The sequence below is a fragment of the Fonsecaea pedrosoi genome, assembly GCF_000835455.1.
Source record: "Fonsecaea pedrosoi CBS 271.37 unplaced genomic scaffold supercont1.3, whole genome shotgun sequence".
NCBI lineage: Eukaryota > Fungi > Ascomycota > Eurotiomycetes > Chaetothyriales > Herpotrichiellaceae > Fonsecaea > Fonsecaea pedrosoi.
In genome coordinates this window covers 4,648,317-4,664,222 of record NW_013550613.1, presented here as the reverse complement: position 1 = coordinate 4,664,222, position 15,906 = coordinate 4,648,317, and the positions used below count along the sequence as shown (strand labels likewise).

The 15,906-nt window shown below is 52.5% G+C and overlaps 6 protein-coding genes across 6 annotated transcripts; 1 reads left to right on the top strand and 5 right to left on the bottom strand.

Annotated features, from left to right (window-relative positions):
- Nucleotides 1-474: 474 nt before the first annotated feature.
- On the bottom strand, nucleotides 475-3,477 carry Z517_05621 (ribonucleoside-diphosphate reductase large chain; the record flags this gene model as incomplete). The annotated part of the gene is made up of 3 exons (XM_013430948.1): nucleotides 475-3,141; nucleotides 3,196-3,353; nucleotides 3,459-3,477. 3 exons carry the CDS (start codon nucleotides 3,475-3,477, stop codon nucleotides 475-477), a joined length of 2,844 nt encoding a protein of 947 aa, XP_013286402.1.
- A 992-nt stretch (nucleotides 3,478-4,469) lies between these two features.
- Nucleotides 4,470-7,592, bottom strand: Z517_05620 (uncharacterized protein; the record flags this gene model as incomplete). The annotated part of the gene is made up of 1 exon (XM_013430947.1): nucleotides 4,470-7,592. The coding sequence occupies one exon, from the start codon at nucleotides 7,590-7,592 to the stop codon at nucleotides 4,470-4,472; it is 3,123 nt and encodes a 1,040-aa protein (XP_013286401.1).
- An 825-nt stretch (nucleotides 7,593-8,417) lies between these two features.
- On the bottom strand, nucleotides 8,418-9,772 carry Z517_05619 (chorismate synthase; the record flags this gene model as incomplete). Its single annotated transcript, XM_013430946.1, has 2 exons — nucleotides 8,418-9,295; nucleotides 9,376-9,772. The coding sequence occupies 2 exons, from the start codon at nucleotides 9,770-9,772 to the stop codon at nucleotides 8,418-8,420; spliced, it is 1,275 nt and encodes a 424-aa protein (XP_013286400.1).
- A 760-nt stretch (nucleotides 9,773-10,532) lies between these two features.
- Nucleotides 10,533-11,888, bottom strand: Z517_05618 (methionine aminopeptidase 2-1; the record flags this gene model as incomplete). Its single annotated transcript, XM_013430945.1, has 1 exon — nucleotides 10,533-11,888. One exon carries the CDS (start codon nucleotides 11,886-11,888, stop codon nucleotides 10,533-10,535), a length of 1,356 nt encoding a protein of 451 aa, XP_013286399.1.
- A 294-nt stretch (nucleotides 11,889-12,182) lies between these two features.
- Nucleotides 12,183-13,088, top strand: Z517_05617 (uncharacterized protein; the record flags this gene model as incomplete). Its single annotated transcript, XM_013430944.1, has 1 exon — nucleotides 12,183-13,088. The coding sequence occupies one exon, from the start codon at nucleotides 12,183-12,185 to the stop codon at nucleotides 13,086-13,088; it is 906 nt and encodes a 301-aa protein (XP_013286398.1).
- A 1,016-nt stretch (nucleotides 13,089-14,104) lies between these two features.
- On the bottom strand, nucleotides 14,105-15,342 carry Z517_05616 (uncharacterized protein; the record flags this gene model as incomplete). Its single annotated transcript, XM_013430943.1, has 6 exons — nucleotides 14,105-14,254; nucleotides 14,331-14,833; nucleotides 14,915-14,945; nucleotides 15,006-15,054; nucleotides 15,144-15,217; nucleotides 15,292-15,342. The coding sequence occupies 6 exons, from the start codon at nucleotides 15,340-15,342 to the stop codon at nucleotides 14,105-14,107; spliced, it is 858 nt and encodes a 285-aa protein (XP_013286397.1).
- Nucleotides 15,343-15,906: the final 564 nt, after the last annotated feature.

Genomic DNA, 15,906 nt, shown 5'->3' with positions numbered 1-15,906 from the left:
TTTATCAGTGTTTTCTTTGTCCTATAGTGTGACCTCTCGAGGCACTTGGTCGTGGGCGGTCATGGATCGTAGATATAGCAGTATAGAGGCATAGACAGAGGTACGAGGTACAGAGGTATAGAGGCACAGCACTTGACATCAAAGCGGAGGAGAAACTAAGATAAAATATGTATAATAATTCGTGATTGACTGACGCCTGTTCCGTTCCGTTCATTACTACCTACAAAGGTACTCGGTACACTTAACCAGAAGCCCAACATTTCAAAACGATACCCATGACGCGTGACAAGGACAAGACGAGATGATTGTTTGATTGTTTCCCTTTGCTCCGGACCAGCCATCCAGTTCTCAATCTCACTCTACCACTTACTGACTCGGTCTGCCTGTATTGAAACATGTGGGAAATTTGTGCAAAAAGGGGTTTCCTTTCCTAGCATGGCAAAAAGCCATCAGAGAAACCGGGCCAAGTCAGACTTAACCACTGCACATCAAACAAGCATCCTTGTTCTCAATCGAGCCTAAAGTCCATCCGCAGTCAGTTAACAGATCAAACAACAGCAACATCTCGTGAACTGAGATGTCGTACTTCAGAGAGAAGGGGTGGTACTCACAGGCAAGCACCTTTTGTGCATAGATATCTTCTTCCCTTTCTTCACTCTCGCTGTCCTTGTCTTCCTCTTGCTTGCCCCTCATCCGACTTTCAAGGCTCTCGTCAGCCATGGTAGGTGGCAAGCCGATAGGATCAGTAGGCAGTACTTTGGGGGACGGCTCCTCGCTGGAGTCGCCACTTCCACCAAGATGGGTCTTTGCAAGTTTTTGAGTCATCAACCCAACTTGCTTATGTTCGCTGCCTGGAGGTGGCGTAGAGGTTGGTGTTGGGATTCCATTCATCGATGTGGTTGGGTTACCACCGAAGCTGCTTGTCTTGGATTGGTACATCGGTCTCGGAACCGAGTTATAATTGCTCACACTGGCCGCGAAACCAAGAGAGGTACGTTTCTTTGGTGCCGAGCGTTCTCGAGCAGTGTTTGTGTCTGCGACCTTCAGCTGCTCTTGGTCGACAGTGAATTGGATAGGTTGTGTGGCCGCCATGGTACGCAGGTAGTACATGCCGGTCTTGAGGCCCATTTTCCAACCTGCAAAGTGCATGCTCGTAATCTTGCCCATGGTTGGCTCCTTCAGGTGGATGTTGAGGGATTGAGACTGATCGATGAATGCACCACGATCCGCTGCCATTTGCAGCACGGTCCGCTGGCTGATTTCCCATACAGTCTTGTAGAGAGCCTTGATGTCCGCGGGCACATTGGGGATATTCTGAATGGAACCGCCTTCGGCGATGATTCGATTCTTCATGTTATCGGACCACAGACCCAAGTCGACGAGATCCTTCAGCAGCCAAGGATTGACAACTTGGAATTCTCCCGCCAGAACGCGACGAGAGTAGATATTCGACGTGTATGGCTCGAAGCATTCGTTGTTGCCGAGAATCTGCGAAGTCGAGGCAGTAGGCATGGGCGCCACAAGGAGAGAGTTGCGAACACCATACTTGGCAATCTCTGCTTTCAGTGCGTCCCAATCCCACAAGTCAGAGGGAGTGACGTTCCACATGTCATATTGCAGAATGCCCTGCGAGACCGGGCTACCCTCGTAAGTCTCGTATGGTCCCTGCTCCTTGGCGAGTTCGCAAGAAGCAGTGAGAGCAGCGTGGTAAATAGTTTCGAAAATCTGGATATTCAGTTGCCTGGCCTCGGGAGAGTCGAAGGGAAGACGCAGAGCAAGGAAGGCATCGGCGAGGCCTTGGACTCCCAGACCGACTGGTCGATGGCGAAAGTTGCTCTTCTTCGCCTCAGGGACAGGGTAGTAGTTGATGTCGATGATCTTGTTCAGGTTACGGGTCACGACCTGAACCACCTCATGAAGACGACCAAAGTCATATTCACCTCGAGCTTGATCCACGTATGTCGGCAGAGCCAGGGAGGCCAGATTGCACACAGCGACCTCATCGGGAGCCGTGTATTCGACAATCTCGGTGCAAAGGTTGGAGCTCCGGATGGTACCCAAGTTCTTCTGGTTGCTCTTCCTGTTGCAGGCATCTTTATAGAGCATGTAGGGTGTACCAGTCTCGGTTTGTGCCTCGAGGATAGCATACCAGAGCTTCTGAGCCTTGACAGTCTGGCGACCACGACCCTCCCTCTCATATTTCTCGTATAGTGCATTGAACTCATCGCCATAGACATCGGCAAGACCAGGGGCCTCATGGGGACAGAAGAGTGTCCATTCCTGGTTCTTCTCGACACGTTCCATGAACAAGTCAGGAGTCCACAAAGCATAGAACAAGTCCCGTGCTCTGACCTCTTCTTTGCCATGGTTCTTTCTCAGGTTCAAAAAGTCGAACACGTCCGCGTGCCAGGGCTCGAGGTAAATGGCAAAGGCACCTGGACGTTTGTTGCCACCCTGATCCACGTAGCGTGCGGTATTGTTGAAGACACGAAGCATGGGGATCAGGCCATTGGAGGTACCATTGGTGCCTGCAATATAAGATCCCGTGGCACGAATGCAATGAGCATTGAGACCAATACCTCCAGCTGTCTTGGAGATCATGGCACAGGTCTTGAGGGTGTCATATATGCCCTCGATACTGTCTTCCTTCATGTCGATCAAGAAGCATGAGGACAGTTGAGGTTGAGGTGTTCCGGCATTGAACAGTGTCGGCGAAGCGTGGGTGAAGCACTTCTGAGACATGAGATTATACGTCTCGATGGCCTTTTCAACATCATCACCGTGAATGCCGACTGCCACACGCATAAGCATGTGTTGGGGCCGCTCAGCGACCTGCTTGCCAATCTTGAGGAGGTATGATCTCTCCAACGTCTTGAACCCAAAGTATTGGTAGTTGAAGTCTCGGTCATAGACAATTGCCGAGTTGAACTCATCGGCATGCCTCATGACACAATCGTAGGTCTCCTTGGAGATCATGGGGGAGGGTTTGTCATTCTTGGGATTAACATAGTGATAGAGGTCAGAGACGACGGAGGAGAATTGCTTCTTGGTCTGCTTGTGCAGGTTTGAAACCGCGATACGGGCTGCGAGAACTGCGTAGTCGGGGTGAGTGACTGTCATATATGCTGCAGTCTCTGCGGCCTGTGAACCGCGTTAGCCAACAGAGATCAGGAGCAGACAAGAGAGGATACTGACGAGGTTGTCGAGCTCCACCGTGGTCACTCCTTGATAGACACCAGAGATAACCTTCTGTGTGATGGCCGCTGCGTCAACGTGGTCTGGATCGAGGCCATAGCACAGCCTGGAGACTCGAGCAGTGATTTTGTCAAACTGCACGCGTTCCTTGCGTCCGTCTGCATTGTTCGTCAGTCACAAGTTCTTTTTCGAGGCGACGACAGAGGTCTGTAGCGGCTCCAGCAGATCTATTTCTGCTTTAGCAGACGGGAAGAAGGTCCTACCTCGCTTGATGACAAACATATTGGTGAAGTTATAAAGTGTCGTCCTACTCCTGTATTCCGATGGCGATGAGATGGGAGGGGTTGGAAGGGAACGGTTGAGTACAGAAATGAAGGACCGCACAGCAGTGCTCTTTTAAAAGCCTCGAGAGTCGACAATGCAATCTCCCAGTTACCGGAGAGACGCAGGCAGCAGAGTGATGAAGGATGGGATAGCGAGAAGACGAGGAGCAGGAGGGTCAAAACATCAGATATAATAAATGGGAACGACACGCGCTCGAGTTGAACTAGGGACGCGCTGGTTCGCGTTTGCAGCAAAATCCCATTTGAAGCGGGTTTTTGGCGTTTGGCGTTTGGCGTTCGGGGCGCGTGGGGCGCAGGACAAAGATTCTTATGTCATTTTTCATTTCGCCACCCAATGCCACCATGAGCACCCAGGCTCGCCAGGCAGCGCAGCCAACACCACCAACCACCATCAAGACTGCTACCAGCTTCGACTATCACGTTCCTCACTCGATTCCTCCTTCCAGTCGTCTGTGCACAGTCGCATCTCGACCATCATCTCCGTCTTCGAGCCTCCCTATGTGCAATGTTCTCGAACCCTGACCCTGACCCTGACCTTACCGTCACCTCCTCAAACTCTGCCATTGGAAGCCTAGTGGGAGGTTGGTGGGTTAGTGGGCCCGTAAACAAGCTGACAAATGTATTCATACGAGTACTATCAAGGGGGGCGGAACGGGCAAGGCTATGAGAAAGAATGCTACATCGTCCACTTTGAGCTCGTTCAGATTTGTACTGTGCCATATCCAGAAGAAAAATACTAATAAAACACATTCGCTGGCTTCTAAGGTTCATCACCGCGTGAAAAGACTCCAGATCCAGGCCCAAGTCAAACCACCCGCTCAAAAATCCACACCCGATTCTATCCAACACTGTGGACGTAGGTGCACAGTATATGCTATGCCAAACATCACCTATCGCCATAAAATCCTCCTTTTTGACGGGCGGGCTATTTCAGAATGCCCGCCCCTTTCCTTTCCCATTCATCGTATTGTCATCAAGGCGTTGGTCATGGTCACTGTCCTCGTCACCTTCTCTTACGCTGCTCATCCTCTTTATGTAGTCTCGCTCCTTGTCTTCATCCTGGTCGATTTCACTTCGATTACTGCTCAGCAGACTCAAAGCGTCAGCGTTGACCACCCGCAGCTTCTCCTTAGGAACTGTGAACATGACCTGAACCACGCGTTTCTGTACAGCAGTCTCCACGTCCCAGTCCTCGTCGTCCTCAAAAGAACCGTGATCACCGTTCGAGGTCGTTCCAGGCATTGATCTTCTGTTTTGTGTGGAGGATGGACCAGAGTCGCTCGAATCTACTGTGTCGTCTTCCCAGTCTTGTGGGCCCTGCTTGCTCCGCCAGAAGGACGATGTTCCCGCACCAAGAGTCGTTGTTTCCGCCATTTCAGGTGATCCGGAGTGTTTCGTCGGGCTTGATTGACTGCCCTGACCTTCAAACGTGGCAACTCGATCTTGCACATCAACATTTCCAGTTCCTGTGAACACGCGCCTCACACTTCCCAGCAGGTTTAGTGCTCGACGGCTGGAACCAGTAAGGCTGCCCGCTCGCGAGTACTTGTCTTTGCCAGGACTGTCAGGGACTGTCCGATAGTCCTGCTCGTCATTTTGCTGCCTTTGGGGATGCCGGTTGAGGAGTGCTTGATCTTCGGTTGCAGCTGCGCCCCATTTGCTTCGGGCGGACGAGAACGGTTCGACGCCGTCTCTCGAATTTCTTGGTCGAAGAGGATCAACATTGAGCGATACACTGCGGTTTGATGCGCCGCGTGTGAGACCAGCGCCATAGCCTTGTTCAACATTACCCTGTCTCCCGTAGCCAAACCTGCCCATGGCTGCCGCGGCCCCCGAGAAGAGCCCATAACCTGCACTGGCACTCCTTTGAGATACGTTCCGAGATAGCGTGGTAGCTAAGGATCTCGAGTATGACGAAGCACTCACCATGCTCTTTTCAGAGAGGTTGCTGCCAGTTCTATCCGACTTCTCAGGCGAACCACGTCCCGCCGCCTCTCCAATACCTGGCTGGTTCCGGAACTGCGAAAGGTTTGAGTATGTCCTGCTATGTGCCTGGCTTGTGCTCCTCGACACGGTCATGGTCTCGGCGACTGATTGCCAATCCTCAACCCATCCTTCCACCTCTTTCTTGCGCTCTGCTGCGGCATGGTCTTGTCGAGTATCAGCCGTAGTAGCCGGCGGGTCTTCGAACGGATTACTCGGGGCCGACCCAAGATCGTCCGTAGCCCTAGGCGTCTTTATCCGGTGGGTCGAGCCATTTTGGCTACCCTCATCCTCTTCCTCAATGCGGAACACTGCTCCCGGGCCCGTTGGTGGGTGTTGGTTGAAGGGGTGATACATCATGGGGCCTCTAGTTGTCGGATTCTTTCTCAGGCCCCTGGTGGGACTTGGGGTCTCCATCTGGACACCAGTGCGTTGCGCATACCGGGAATTGTCGCTCTCGTGATTTCCAGATGCCCCGACATGACGACTCTGGCTCTCTGGCGCAGGTAAAGGTGCCCAGGGGTATGAATTGTCCGAGCTCTCAATCTTGCGTTCCAGCGTTTCAGCCCAGCTTGCGCTGCGCCCCATTGGGTACTTCTGACGATCGCCATCTGATGGGACAGGCGAGTGGCGACGTTCGGCTCCCAATGCCAATTCTCGGATTTCCTTCTCGCGCAAGGCACGTCTCGCTCTCAGTCTCCTCGAATATATGAGCCAAACGATCACCACCACCGCAATTGCGGCAAGTCCTAGACCTAAACCTGCCCCCAGGCCCGCCTTCTGCGAAGTTTTGAGCCCAGAAGACGATGACTGGGCATTTTCGGCACCTTGAGATGACCGTGCTAAGGATGGGTTGCTGTAAGTAGTCACCCACTCGAAGGTTGTCGTGTTCAAAAACAGAATATTGTCTAGCAGATCTCGTCTGTCCTTCGACGTAGATGAGCTGATCGGATATCCTCCAATGACCATCATAACACCACCGGGTAACATGGCCGCTCCATGCCCATATATACCCTTGCCGGAATCAAAAGGAATAGAGGAAGAGCTGGGGACACTCCATTCCCAATCTCCTTGCCCTCCATACCCCTGACCAAGTTCCAAAACCGCCAACTGAGGTTGTGCCGGTGTGTTTGTATCTCCTACCCAACCACCAAGTACCACGATCTTTGAGCCATCCTCACTCAGGATCGCAGTGTGACCGGATCGTGGCTCAACTGTATCTGAGACTTGTGTTGCTTCCACGAACGCCCAGGATTCTTGAGGTAGTGAGTATATAGCGAGCTCAGACATGTTGATGAAGGCATTCTGAGTATGGCCACCCACAAGCACAAAATTCTGTTGTTGAGAAAGGCCTGCACCGGAACCATTGGAAAAGGTTGGTGCCAGGGATGTTATGGTTAGGCCCGCTTCAGGAATGGGTGGCGATCGAGATCCTGTTAATGACAACTGGTAAGGAGGGTTTTGGATGGTGGTCGGATCGGGGGTGATGGTAAGCATTGTGTTTGAGTAGGTTGCGTCCGATACCCAGTCCTGAGCATTCGACGACGCGTCGTCGGGGCACATGCCTCCAAAAATGTACAACGAGGCATTGTCGGTAGACGCAGTCGGAGAGAACGTGAAGCCTGCGGAAAGATATTGAGGACTCAACGTCCCATCGGTTGTCGTGACTGTCAGAGAAGTCCAGGTCGCATTCTTAGAGCCGCCGCTGAAGGTATATCTCCATAGTCCCAAATCTCTTGCAGAATCCTTGCAGTCTCCAGCCAGCACGGTTATGCCCTCATCGTCCGGAAGGGTGACGAACGCCTCGGAGTCGGTGTTCGAAAGGAACGGTAAAGTATCGAAGAGTCGCGTGGACGGGGAGGCGGAGTTGACATGGTTCGAGGTGTTGAGGAAAGACAGGGAGAATTGCGACGAGGATGGCTGCGGAGACAAGATGTACGCGCCGGAGCCATCTTGTGCCAGGACGATGCGGGTAGGATTGTAGGGCAACTGGTGTTGCGCAACTGCGGGTGCGACCAAACTCAGGATACCCACGGACAAAGACAGGCTCGGTAGGAGTAAAGGTAGCATGGTTCGCGCGGTCGGGGTTCAAGACATTGTTGGCGTCAAATCTGAATTGTCATTTGGACTGGCAGACAAACCCATCTGCAGGCTTCCGAAATCTCTCTCCCACACACGCTGTCTCTCTGTCACGTTTCGAGGTGAGGTTGAGATTGAGGTTGACCCGTTTTCGCGCTCGGATACACGAAAGAGAGGTAGAGAGGGTCGAGGCTGGTATATTTGAGATGTCCAGCTGGATTTGGATGGAGACCAGGCCCTCGGGAGGCTGGCCGTGGAATCGCTTGTGTTCGTGGGGCAGGCAGGGCACGCCAGCAAGGTTGGGGTTGTGAGGAGTTCGTGCGAGGATTTGCGTGTAAACAGACGTCTCGACCGCCAGCCACATCCAAACTCAATGGCTAGATGCAGGGTCCTGAAGCGAATTGTGGCTGCGCGACCTGAAGCATGTGTTGATGGCGTCCAGTCGCTTGACCGAGACGGCGCATGGAAGGTTGCGCCATCTTCAGCAACAAGGGTTGGCGCAATCCCGGGATGGATTGACCCACTGTTTTGACCACTTCGTCGCTATGGCAACGAGAGGAAGAGAACAGATTAGCGAGATGCATAAGATGACCAAGATGACCTAGCCACCAGAGCCACACTTGAGGTTGACTTGCTTTTTATCTTCCTTCTAGTGTACGTAAACAAGACAAAACTATCATCTGCTGAGCGAATCGTTCGAGCTCCCCAACACCCCAAAGAGATAGCAACCGCCTTGGCCGTTGTATCGGCGACATGCTCGTATTGCTGTTTTACATCATGGTCCTGTCATTTCTCTCGAGAAGTTCCAACTGAGCGTCATTGTCCAGCTGCAGCTCCATTCAGATGTTCCGCCACCTTCTCTGCAGTCGCCGTTGTTCCGCTGCCTTTTGCCGGCAATACTGCCTTCAGGGGTGGTAATAGACTCCGGGCAGTTTCTCGAGATTGCTGGGCTAGTAGAGCATCCATGAGCACCAGAGCCGACATAGCCTCCACAATCGGCACTGCTCTCGGCACAACGCATGGATCGTGTCGACCTTTGGCCTCCAGCACACCTTCATCTCCATCGAACGTTGCTGTCTGCTGCGCCTGGCCAATTGTAGCAGGGGGTTTGAAGGCAACTCTGAAATAAATATCCTGTCCGTTTGAAATTCCTCCCTGGATGCCTCCAGAGTTGTTAGTCTTTGTCGTCAGCTTGCGCTTAGATGTCTTCTGTCCTGGTAGGACTTCGGGTGCTGCAATGAATGGATCGTTGTGGATTGATCCAGATATTTCACATCCTCCAAAGCCCGAACCGATCTCGAAGCCCTTGGTGGCCGGAATGCTCAGCATGGCATGTGCAAGCTCTGCTTCGAGTTTATCAAAGCATGGCTCGCCCAGACCTATAGGACAGTTCCGGATCACGCAGGTAACAGTACCTCCGATACTATCCTTTGCGTCACGGTGTTTCTCGATCACCTTTGTCATTCGCACGGTGGCATCTGCGTCTGGGCACCGCACGGGGACAAACGAATCGACTTGCTCTCGGGTGATTTCCGATAGTAACGAGAGAAAAGCGGGGTTCGTGGCAGGACTAGGGTGAGTAGGTGTGGGGGGGAAAAGATACTCGGCTCCAACCGACGAGACGAAGGCCACGATTTCAACGCCATGGGCCAGCGACAGGTATTTTTCTGCGATAGCACCCGCTGCTACTCTGCCTGTACGAGAGAGTCAGCATCACATCTTCCACCTACCACCTGAAGCCGCAAAACAGGATCAGGGGGATCACCAAACATACCGATCGTCTCCCTTGCACTGCTCCTCCCTCCTCCGCTACTTGCCTTAACCCCATACTTCTCCAGGTAGGTGAAATCTGCATGGCTCGGCCTGGGAAACATATCCATCGTGCCGCTCCCATAGTCTTTGGGTCTCTGGTCTTCATTCCGCACCATCAACAGAATCGGGGTGCCGAGAGTAATCCCGAACTCCGTGCCCGAATGAATCTCCACACGATCTTTCTCATTTCGCGGCGTGGTAAGGGCTGACTGTCCCGGACGACGCCTAGTCATCTGGGGTTGTATGTCCGACTCTGTGAGTTGCAGACCAGGAGGAACACCGTCAACGATACATCCTACAGACCGGCAATGAGATTCGCCATAGGTGGTCACCCGAAAGTAGTGGCCCCAGGTTGACATGATCGATTGACAGGGGTTTTAGGAGCTGCGTGGATTTGACAAAAGTTATCCCTGCCGTCCACTCGTGCGAGAAGACTTTTCGTCGGTGCGTATACTGAGCGTTGTGGAGTAGTTGATAAAGTGGTGACTCAGAGTCAAGAGCAAATGCAGCTGGGGATCGTGCAGAATCGAGGTAAAGGAGATGCTATTACAGCTCGTCGTTGACTTTCGAGCGTTCACGAATTTCTAAAGGCAACGCTGCAAATTTCTAGAGTCGGAAGATTGTCATGCGACAAGTATTACCTCCATGATCTCTGGCCATGAAGTGTTTGAAGAAAATTCCCAAAAGTATGACCATGAGGGGAAGGTAAGCCGAGAACCTCGCAGCCTTGCGACTAAAAGTTCAGCCTCGTGCAGAGTCGGGCGAACAGAGTCGACGCCTAGGAAATTCACAGTCATTCCGCAAATCGAGGTGAGCAATCAGTGGCACTGTGCTTCACTGGTAGTCACTGGTAGTTCAGTACCTGCGTAGAATGTATTCGTTATAGAACCTGAAAAGACCCTCATCAATGGTAGGATGTCGCGTATTTCTAGAAACCCCAGCACTTTGTTTTCGTCTCCGGAGACAATTTTTGATATTCATTGCCCCGATTTCGCCTTTTATCATTTCATGCTTCTTCATGGCTTTGATGCCGGTATTGTGACTTTTGCGCCGACGTTGACAGGGTCCGTGGGCCCTCACAAAGTCCTCTGCTTTGAAAGCCATAACGTTCAGCAGAGGCTAGTAGTCGTCGCCTCGGCTAACAACCTCTTTGACCGTGGGCCTCAGCAGAATGGTGTGCTCGAATTGAGCGGTATAGCTGCCTTTGGTGTCCACTAGCGGTGGATATGCTTCCACAATGCCCGAGCTGACTAAATTATTGAGGCCGAGTAAATACTTCTCCTGACCGAGCCTGTCCAAGTATCGTCGGCAGAAGGGGATAGTCCCAAAATTCTTCTTGATGACATTCAGCAAGTTTCTTGCGGATTGGACGCGCAAGGGCACGTTTGGCGCATCAGAGCGGAGGGCATAGTGCGAGACTTCCAGGTCATCAGTCACATATCCCCGCCCGGTCGATCCAAAAGTTTCGATCGCGAAGATTTCGCCCTCCTCCATCTTTGTTTGGTCATGGCTCTTGACAATGGGAACGGACTTGCCACCGTGGATGCTGTGTTGGACAATGTCATGGCCGTTCAGATTTCGAATAGACTTGACAGGGTACGTCTTTCCATCGAGTTCGACCTCATACGATTCCATGACTTCCTGGATTGCACCACCAATGTCACCAACACGTACATCGATGCCGGCTTCCCGCACACCAGTGTTCGTGGCATCCTTGACCGCAGCGAGAAGGTTGTCGTATTTGGGATCAAACGCCACGGTGAAAGCAGAATCGACGATTCTGCCATTGACATGAACACCAAAATCGACTTTCATAACGTCCTGCTCCCCCAGAATCCATTTATTTCCTGCATTGGGAGTGTAGTGTGCCGCAATGTGATTGATGCTCAATCCTGTCGGAAACCCTACGCCACCTTTGATGTTGTCACCCTCTTCCAGTCCCCAGTGTTCGGTTAAAGCGCGAGTGCCGTTTTCGATCCCCTCCGCAATCTCTGTCAAGGACATTCCTGGTTTGATGTTTGCCTTCGCCCATTTCCGGACTTGGCGATGTACTTCTGCACCTTTGCGGTATTCCTGGAGGAAATCGTTGTTCATGCGATCGAGATGACGCTTTTCCTCGTTTGTGGTGCGGTATGCATTGTGATCTTTGTATTCCACTTCCTGCCCGACTGGGTAGGTGTTGTTAGGGAAGAGATCTTTGAGGGGTACTCGAGGTGGATCAGATTGGACTTTGGCTGTGGCCTTCTTCTTCTTTGGCTTCTTCTTCTTCTTCTTTTTGGCGGCGCCGCTGGCTGTGTTACCACTGGCACCTCCGGCGGTGGCGGCGGCATCGTCGTCCTTGTCATCGTCTGAGTCGTCCTGATCCGACAAATGACCATTGACGCCGTTGGTACCATTTGTCTGTGAGTTGGTCTTCGTGGAGGCAGTGCCGTTCAAAGCGAGCTTCGAGAGCTCGTCGGCCGTTTTGGCCGCCATATTAACTGGAACGAGTATGGTCGTACTGGAGTGCAAAAAGTCGAAAGAAATACACAAGCCCTGAAATAATGGAGTGACAAAAAATGGGCCGCGAGGGCCGCAGGCATCGATCGAGTGGCACCGGATGAACTGCGGCCAAATGATTCCCAAGTCGCCCACTCCTCGTCGCCCCGAAATTGAAAGACGTCACGCACGCCTATCAAGCAATCGGTTCATTTTCTCTCGTGGCGTTTGCAATATATTCGTCTCACAGCTCTCTCGCTATTCCGACTCTCAATGCTTCAAGCATGAGGCATGATCGTTCGTTCGGTGCCGGTGTCTACGTATTTCGGCCTCGGTGTCCCCTCTTATCATGCGTATCACGCCCTGAAATCTTCTTTCCCCCGAGCTCCCCGAGGGGCACAAGGTCGACGTTCCTTCTCACACTTTCCATACCTCCAGCAAGCCGCCAGTAACACATCTGCAAACCATTACGATGTCCTCAGACTTCCTATGCAGGCCACGCCGGCCGAGCTCAAAAAGCAATTCTATGTCCTGTCCAAGGAGACACACCCTGACGTGAACAAAAGCGACCCCAAGGCTTCGGAGCGCTTCGCGCAGATAAGCGAGAGTTACTCTGTTTTGGCAGATCCTGAGAAGCGAAAGAGGTATGACCGTGATATCATGAAGGCCCATCATCCCCACCATCGCGGTCACAGTAGTCATGGCCACCGATCTCAGGGAGGGACCTACGCGGGCCACAGACCGGCCAGTGGTCTGAGCAAGCGGCGAAGCGTTTTCAAAGGCCCACCGCCATCGTTCTACGCGCATGGAAGCCCTTCATCGCAGACTCAACAGAGAGCCGATGCGCGCCCGCAGGGCCAACATGCCGCAGGAGAGCAATACACGGCGGGTACTTTCAACGCGGGCGCATTTTCAGACGGAGGCCCAGCCTTTGATGCTCGGCCAACCTTCAAGACACAGACGCACGAAGACTACCGCCGCGCGAATCGCCGGGCAGCGGAACTCGCGGCAGCACAGGCTTCGGTGGAGGAGGACAACTTCTGGGCCCGCTTCATTGTGGTGTCGGGGATTATCGTTTTGGGTGTCTCAGTCGGCACATTGATATTACGCATGGCCAACACACCTCGAGGAGGCGGGCTTGTTCGAGGGGACGGCAGTCGAAGGGACGGAGCGAGGAATGAATGGACGAAAGGCTAGAAAGTCGTCGCCGTCCAATGCGAACCCTTGGACTTCGCAAATTATCATTGTCGCACAGCCTGCAAACGAAGCAGAAGCATACTTACGCCCTGTCGGCACCTCCAATTACAAATTGGAATTTCGTGACCCCCATCATTCGCGGTCGGATCCATTGCTATGCCCCTGTGAAATGGGAATGGTACGCATGCTACACTGCGCAGGCAGAACTCCCACCCCCCTGGAGAGGAAGGGGATATCACATGGACACCAAAACGAGAAGATTACCAGAGACGAAGAAACCCGGGGCCGGATGGGATGGGATGTACAGTAGGGAGCAGTAGACGTGGTGGGACTGGGAACCACCGGCTACGACGACTTTTGGTGTATGAGTAAATGAGTTAGAGTTAGATGTTGAAGTCGAGGTCAATTTCTTGTTCGAAGAATATTTGGATATACATGCACCTCAAGAACATACAGAATATACTTGCCTCGGTATGCCTATGTACAAGGTACACTTACTGAACCATTGCTGGCTAGAGTGTGCGCGCCCCGGTTCGAGGCTGATTATACTGCAAGACGGACAGGTTGGATCAGATCGATTCAGATCAGATCAAATTTACTCTGCAGAAGTGGGGCTTCTTGCCAATGCCGAACCAAACAAGTTGTGCAGCGATAAATCAAGATGGGAATTTGGTTTCTTGCTCGCTCTATGCAAAAGTTTTCTCTTACTCCTTGGCCATCGCAACTCATCTCATCTGCTTCTGTACAAAGAGGCACACACCCCTGCCCTTAGATCTCGTGCTCCAAGTTGGTTCAGGGGAGGAGGGATCACCTCCAACCAAACAACCAACCAGTCAACCACCCACCCCGCTTTTCTCTTTCCCCCCAAAGTAAGAGAAGAATAACACACATTTTCTCACCCGTGGCGGTGTCTATCCTGGAGGAATGTCACCCGCCCCACGCTCTCTCACGTCGACCACATCCCACACTCATCCTGGTCACCCTCGCTACTTTTCTGAGAAATTGACAAACGGAGTTTATCCCTCAAAGGTGAAGCTTGCTCCAACCTTGTGCGCGGCCTGGTTGAGGTTCTGCGTATCCAAAGAGGCGCCCAATCCAAGGGTCACGCCGGTGCCGAGCTTGACGTTGTACGCCAGAGCAGCGATACCGCGGTCGTTGATTTTGGCCTAAAAACGGTGTGAGCAGCAGGGAAGGTGATGTGGCTTAAATGTGTATGTTTAGGACAGGAGTCGGATGACGTACCTTCGCAAAGGAGCTGGGATCGAGCTTGTACTTTGTCGCAACCTCCAAGCCGACATTGCTTCCTTGCGTGCTATCCCAGGTAGCCTTGGCACCTGCCTCGACCTCAGTGTTGACCTTGTGATAGTAGCTCGCGCTGAAGACGGTCAAGTTATTCGTGGCCGTCAACGCAGCGGCATAAGAGCCCTGCGAGTATCCTGCCGCAAGGGCGTATTTTGTGATGGCAGCCTTGCCCACATCATACCCTCCCTCGGCACCAATCAAGAAACCTTCGTGGCCCAAAGTAACATCGAACGAGGCGGTGGGGCCCTTGAACACATCTGTGAAGAGGCGGGTGTGGATGTTGGGCTGCTTGTAGAAAAGGTTGAGCTTGCCGCCGTAGGTGGCTTTCGCGGGGAGGTAGTTTGTCAGGACCTCGGCCTTCAGACCTTTAGTGATGTTGTCTTCCAGTTCGAGCTTGGTGTCGAGGCTGTTGGAGGTGGTCCAGGTTTGAGTCAGGGTGAGGCCTGCGTTCATGGATATGAGTCAGTCCAGAGGCTTTTGAGATGCAAATGCGCGGATTGCTCCCAAGAGCAGAGGAAACGCACCAGTTGCCTTGTCGGTGTATTTCCCTTCAATCTTTCCGCTGCCGTTAACATGTGATATTCTCAAGCTGTCTCTTGTTATCATAGTGCTCACCGAGCCAGAGATAGGTCCATCGTGCGCGGATTTGCCCTTGACGTTGAAACTGCAAGAGAACAAGACGGATTAGAACCCCGGTGGGCCGTGGTCTCCCGCTTCCCGAGAGAAGGGATGTTCAAAAGGTTTGGGTCTTACACAACGCCATTCGGTGCCTTGGACTTGACCTCGAGATTGGCAGCGGTGGTGTGGTAGAAGTCCTTGTTGAGGAGCTGTTCGAGTAGTCAGCAAAGAAGGCCACAGTTGGGTTCGGAGAGGAGGGGGTCTGAGACGGATGGATGCTCACATCGTTGGCGGGCTTAGCGATGTCGCTAAAGGGGACGGGAATTCCAGGCATAGTGGCGAGGGACGAGCGAACGAGGGAGAAGTTGAGATTTGAGAGTAGTGGAGGGAGTGTAGAAAGGATGTGAGAGAATACTGAGACACGGAGACAGGGAGAAGCAGAGATGTATGAGGTAGACGGCAAAACAGTCAATGGAGCTCAAGAAAAAGGCTCGGAGATGCAGTTTCGCAAAAGCTGATTCAACCAATCACAAGCGAAATTGGAAGAAGGTGACCGGCTGCTCGGCAGAGTTGCCCGTGTCGCTCAATCTCGCCCAAGCTGCCCTTTTAATCCCCACTTCTTGATTACCATCAGTTTCTTTTCATGGGGGATTGTATTTGGGATTTGCACTCTCTACCAAGTATTATTGCTAGCGGGAACCATAGCATGCTGGACAGGCTATGGCTCAGACGCCAAACGTGTTTGCTTTTTCACAGCTAGATCCAGCTCAAAGATATTGCTGTTCATGGCTGGGCCAGAGACGAGACAGCGCATACAGTCCTCCCACTGCTATGCCACCATGAATCCATAAATCAACATCAAGAGGCTGCTTTCACAATGTCCTCTCCTTGCTAAAAC